Here is a 5438-nt window from a genome sequence, read left to right as displayed (position 1 = left end):
AAAAAAGTACCAAAGAAATTAAAGAGAATTTAATGCAGCATTCAAGAGGATTAGCAAAGGGGAAACAACTGACATTTTGTACCAAATATTTTTTACATTTATTTTAGATTGTCTTTATTTTTAATATTTTTTTATGTTTTCCCTTATGCTGCATTCACAACAGACGCTACTTGCACATTAAATTTGCATCTGCCACCACTCTTTTGAGGCATGTCAAATTTACTGCTAAACTCTTTGACGCCCCGGCCACGGAGCAACCGCCAGCGTTTTTTCTGGACCTCATTCGCTATCATGTCATGGAAGACATAAATGATGTTAAGCAAGTGGCTTGGGTTTTTATGTTTTGGAGAGCTTTACAGATGTGCTGTGTCTGGATTCACCAGATCATTCAGAGTCTCTCCCGGTGCGGTGTATTTCACTCCTTACAGCCATTTTAAATGTTACTTCCGTCTGTCTGTGGCTGAATTTGAGTATTAACCCGAGAGAGGAAAAACGAAAATAGAACTTTTTATTTTTTGTCTTAATAAAAATAAGAAAAACATCATAAGCACATGGATGTGGAGCGATTGCACGCGGTATAACGGCACCCACAGGGGCTCTCCGTCTGCCGGGCGGCCAGCTGGCAGCGGACCAGCGTAGCGAGCTCTGCTGCCCAGGGACCGGCAGTGGAACTTGCTTACTCTGCTGGAGCCTGGGCAACAGAGGTTGCTAGTTCGCTATGTTGCCTACCGGGTGGCTGGCTAGCAAAGCTCCATGGGCTCTGTGACAGGCTGGTAACCTGTTCAGGGTGTATCCCTCCTTCACCCAAAAGCAAGCGGTAAAATCTCTAGCAACCCCACAGTTTCAGCAGGTTAAAAAACATGGATGGAAGTTCACAACAAAAATCCCCTTATCGAGCAGCCATATTGGATTCATTTTTCTCCCCTTTGACCTATTCACTGAAAAATGGCCAAAGCTGAGTCCCTGATTGGTTGATTAGACAGTGTTAACTTCGCGATGCCCAAATCGTGGCGCACAATGGCAAGTGAAAGGGGTCAACATTTGCCAGGAAAAGGGTAGTAAAAAACTGTGTTTTGGCCATGGAAAAACGTCACTATTTACGCATATATTATAAGTAGCATGTAAAGTACACCATCTTGTGTTGTCCCATCATGGCCGTAAAAAGCAACGTTTTTTATGGCCAATATACCGTTTTTACTGTACTTTTCCTGTTGATAATTGACACCTTAAATGGATTAAACAGTTGAGAGTAAAGAGTAGTATTATTATTAATACTTTTTTTTTACTACAGAGTCATCTTCCTTTTTCAGCTAGGGGCCATTTTCAGCTGATATTTAGCCTACGCTGCACTTTTTCCTGCAGGTTGCATTCCTTTAGTTCTCTGTTAAAAGAAAAACTTTTTTGAAAGAGATTTAATGTAACAATTACAAGTTGTCAACACTAATATGCTTTACGCTTTGTATTACTATATTATATCTATAGCATGTATCATGTAGATCCAATTAAATTTAATGATCCATCCATGACAGAGTTAGTTAAAGTCACAGAGAGCAGTGAGTTGCAATTACAACTGTGGTTTGGAACCACTTAGAGGTTTAATCCCCCAATCTAACCCATGACAGGAGTAACTGAATCCCATTTTTAGAATTTTTGGTAAGACCCAGCAGTGGATTTGTACCCAAGACCCAGCAATCCCAGACTGGACACTCTACCACAAGGCCACTTGTTGGGGCCTATAACAACCTTTAAAGCACAAAAGAGGCACAATCACTTATCAGGGATCATTTAAAGTTACCAATATGAAGTTCAAATGGTAAAAGCAATAGTTATAATCATAAAAGTAAATAAAACTCCAAGCCACAGTTTAATACAATTAAATCCAGTGAGCCCACACTAATTAAACAAGCATTAAACTTATAGAAATGTTGCTGCACATCAGGAAGGATCAGGGAACCATTAATATCTGAAGTGATTCTTTGTGAAGTAAAAACCTGTTTGCAAGAGAAAATTTCCTTTTAAATGAACCTCTCAGCAATCCCATATTATAGTCAGACACCTTGATCCTCTCAAAAACTTTTTTTAAGAAGCCACATCTCAGAATATTCTGGTCTCATAACACCCAAGAATTCATAATCAATACATAACATAATTTTAAACATATGTAAACCAGAAAAAGAAGATTGTGTATTTTTTCTTATATAATATGATGACATGGTAGGAGAGCTTTCACTGGAGAATCTACAAACTTCAGATAACTGGTTGAAAGATTATAGCAACATAAAATACTAATATTGCCTCAAATTGGTGACTGTTGCTCAATAAAAAATCACCATCTAAAGAGGGATCTCTAAACGTCCACTTCTATTTGTTTATTTTATTTGGAATTACGTTTTATAATGTGGTTTATTAAAGCTCAAAAACTTTTCACGCATGCTTACCTTCATTTTTTTCATAAAACTGCGAGAAAGCATAAAATAATATAAAGTAAAATACAACATCTGGGTAGAAGGCATAAAAAACCTGAAGATTCTTTTTCTTGATTCCAAATTCTGAAACTAGAGATTTTTCTTTTTTTGTTGTTGTTGAAGAAAACAACAAATCATCTACAAATATTAGGTGCATTTATTTGTGTCAACTGTTCACATGCATAAGCAACCTCCAAGCCTTTTTCTGAAGTTGCAAGCCACACACGTCAGAAGTTCATGACTAAGCTGAAGAGGATCATCTGAATCTTCTTTGCAGATATTCTGCTCCCATAAAACTGAATACCAGACTTTGGACCAAAACCTAATAAAATATTGGGCCCAGAGTGCACAGTTCAGTATTTAACCTCAGGATTCCTTAATTCAGCTAGGACATTTTGGTTTTTTTTTTCTCACTCTGCTTTTTGGGTGTGACTGATCTATTTCCTGTAAAAAGGCATCTCACTAATCAATGAATTACAATGGATGGTGTGTCAAGTCATGCTTTGGTTTGAGAAATAAAAAAACTGCTTTACAGTTAAAACTTCCAACAATATGAACAATATTCAGGGAACAAAAAGGTGTTTCTTCAAAATTGCAGTGTGTGTCTTTTTCTCAAATGACCATTTTGTCAATTAGAAGGAATTCAAGCGGATATTGTCTAAATAAACCCAGAGCAACTTTTTTCTGAGTCTTTATGCTTGTGTGTTTTAAAATCCAGCAGCAACCGAAATGAGAAGCAATATTTCAGGAATATGTGCAATAAAAAGAATTACAATCAGGCGAATAATGAATCACTGCTTAATGACAAACATCAGGAGATCAACAGGGATGCAAAAAAAAAAAAAAACAAATCAGACTTTACCGAACAATACAGAGAAGATCAGTCTGCAGGCTCTGTAAGGAGGGCAGCGCCTCATTGGTTCTGTCCCGATCCACCGAACATCCATCCCGGCTACCTTTGCTCCAAAACAAATGATGCAGCAGGATCCAGCCCCGGCTTATGTGGCAGATAGAAATTTTGTTGTAATCCTGTGGAAGAAGGTCAGAAAGGTTTTTTAGGGAAGGATAAAAGCAATGAACAATAAAAGAAAAAAAGATTAATCACTTCAAAATTCTGAAAAATGGACCAGAAAAAGTTCTCATCACAGTTATAGACTCAATTTTTTTTTTAAGTTTGATTAAACAAGCAGAAGTCAAAGCTTGTAATGCTTACCTGCTGCTGCAGCTGATGCTGTGTAATGGGTCAGCTGGTCGGCCACACAGCTGAGTCAGTGTGGACGGGACGGAGGGAGAGCAGCAAACTCTCACTGCGCACAGTCGAGTTCACTCCAGGGGAATTTGCCAGCCAGCACTTTCACTGCAGACACAGCCACATTGCAGCGCCAGCCAGGATGAGAGGCATTTAAAAAGGAGGAGGAGGAGGAAGAAGAAGTACAAAGACTAATAGAACTGATGACAGACGAGATCAAGCCAGGACTCTTCTTCATCACAGCCTCAGTGAACCAAATCACCCTGATCATAACTTTTCCCTGTGGTCTGCATGCTTTTTTACTGCCTTCCTCATCTCTGTTTGAACTTTCTCATCTGCTTCATCATCCCTCTTTCTTTCGTTCTCTCTGCTGACTCCTTCAGTCACTCCTCCTCTCTGCCTCACCCTCCTCCTCTCTTGACTCGGGGCATTTATGCAGACTCAGCCACTTTTGTGTGAGTGTTCGTGAAGATCACAGAAAAGTTCTGCAGTGCAGGTCGAGGAGGAGGAGGAGGAGGAGGAGGAGGAGGATATACAGCGGCAGGAACAGAGTCCCATACAGAACAGCTCCATTCATAAATAGACTGGCTCTTTCGCTGACGGTGTCACCCCTCACTGCGTCAGAGAATTACAGTTACTGGATTACAGTTACTGAGTTGGCTTGGATGCAAGATGTGACTTACAGTTTCCAGATGAGTTACTAAATCATTCCTCACACGTACTAACACCTCCAGGCTAATCAAAACTTGATCAGTGGTTATGACCCACTTCCTGAAGGACACTTTAGAGTCCTTGAGAGGATGCAGCTGAGACCATGTGACAGAGCCGGTCATCCGACTCCAGGTGCAGTTGCACAACAGAGGACGCAGGAAAATTGCACTGAACCTCCTGCTGTTTTGGTTTTATACATCTAGAAATTTTGCAGATGTTGAAGTTTTGTAAAATTGTTCAATTAACTTCAATCCAATTTCTTTATCCTTGTCTTTCTTTCTATTTTTTTCTTTAAGTTCAGCCCTCTCGGCTGAACTACAGTAAGGATTGTCGAGTAAAGTAAAATGCATCAAGATTGATCCAATGTGAAGTGGCAAAAATGAAAAGCAGGATTTGGAGACCATATTTCTTATAGCTCAGAGAGGACAAATTATGATTTAGGGCCTTGCTGTCTCAAAGGATATTTTGTAAGATTGTGGGAAGGAAAAGAAAGATTTAATGCCGAAATAAAAGGAATAAAAGCCAGTATCCGGGCCTGCAAGTTTCTGATCAAATCCAGGAAAGCACATAAGGAGGAGCTTGGTAGTTTTTTTAGGTCATAGTGGTGTTGATGCTTCTTTGCTCTTAAAAAGCTTGTTTGGCGGTTTAGAATTGATTGGAAATACACCAACAAATGACGAGTTTCAGATACAAGTAACTGGGGGACCAATTATGATGACTGACATATGAATGCATTTTGGGGTTTTGTAAACTAGCATCTGAAAGTTGTGTCATGAATCTTTTCACAAAAAATGAACATCTTAAAGATTGAGTAACAAGGGAAAAGAAATAAACACAATTTGAAAAAGTGGAAAAAAAGTTTGTCAGATAATCGAACAGTGCGTTTTCCGTCCTGGTTGTGGAACGTTGGACCAGCTCTACACCCTTTTTAGGGTTCTGGAGGGTTTGTGGGAGTTTGCTCATCCAGTCCATATGTGTTTTGTTGATTTGGAGAAGGCGTTCAACCTCGTCCC

At 39.4% G+C, this 5438-nt stretch overlaps 1 protein-coding gene across 1 annotated transcript in view; it reads right to left on the bottom strand.

The window, feature by feature from the left end:
• scn4bb (sodium channel, voltage-gated, type IV, beta b) overlaps positions 1-5091 on the bottom strand; it is an 11240-nt gene extending 6149 nt beyond the window's left edge. Inside the window, exons 1-2 of the mRNA XM_024261368.2 lie at positions 3679-5091; positions 3328-3494 (exon numbers count right to left, since the gene is read on the bottom strand). Of these exons, the coding sequence (XP_024117136.1) occupies positions 3328-3412 (85 nt within the window). The 5' untranslated portion in view covers positions 3413-3494; positions 3679-5091. The remainder of the gene's footprint in view (positions 1-3327; positions 3495-3678) is intronic.
• Positions 5092-5438: the final 347 nt, after the last annotated feature.

This window comes from Oryzias melastigma, linkage group LG14 (genome assembly GCF_002922805.2).
Source record: "Oryzias melastigma strain HK-1 linkage group LG14, ASM292280v2, whole genome shotgun sequence".
Taxonomy (NCBI): Eukaryota; Metazoa; Chordata; class Actinopteri; order Beloniformes; family Adrianichthyidae; genus Oryzias; species Oryzias melastigma.
This window is presented reverse-complemented; position numbering and strand designations above follow the sequence as displayed.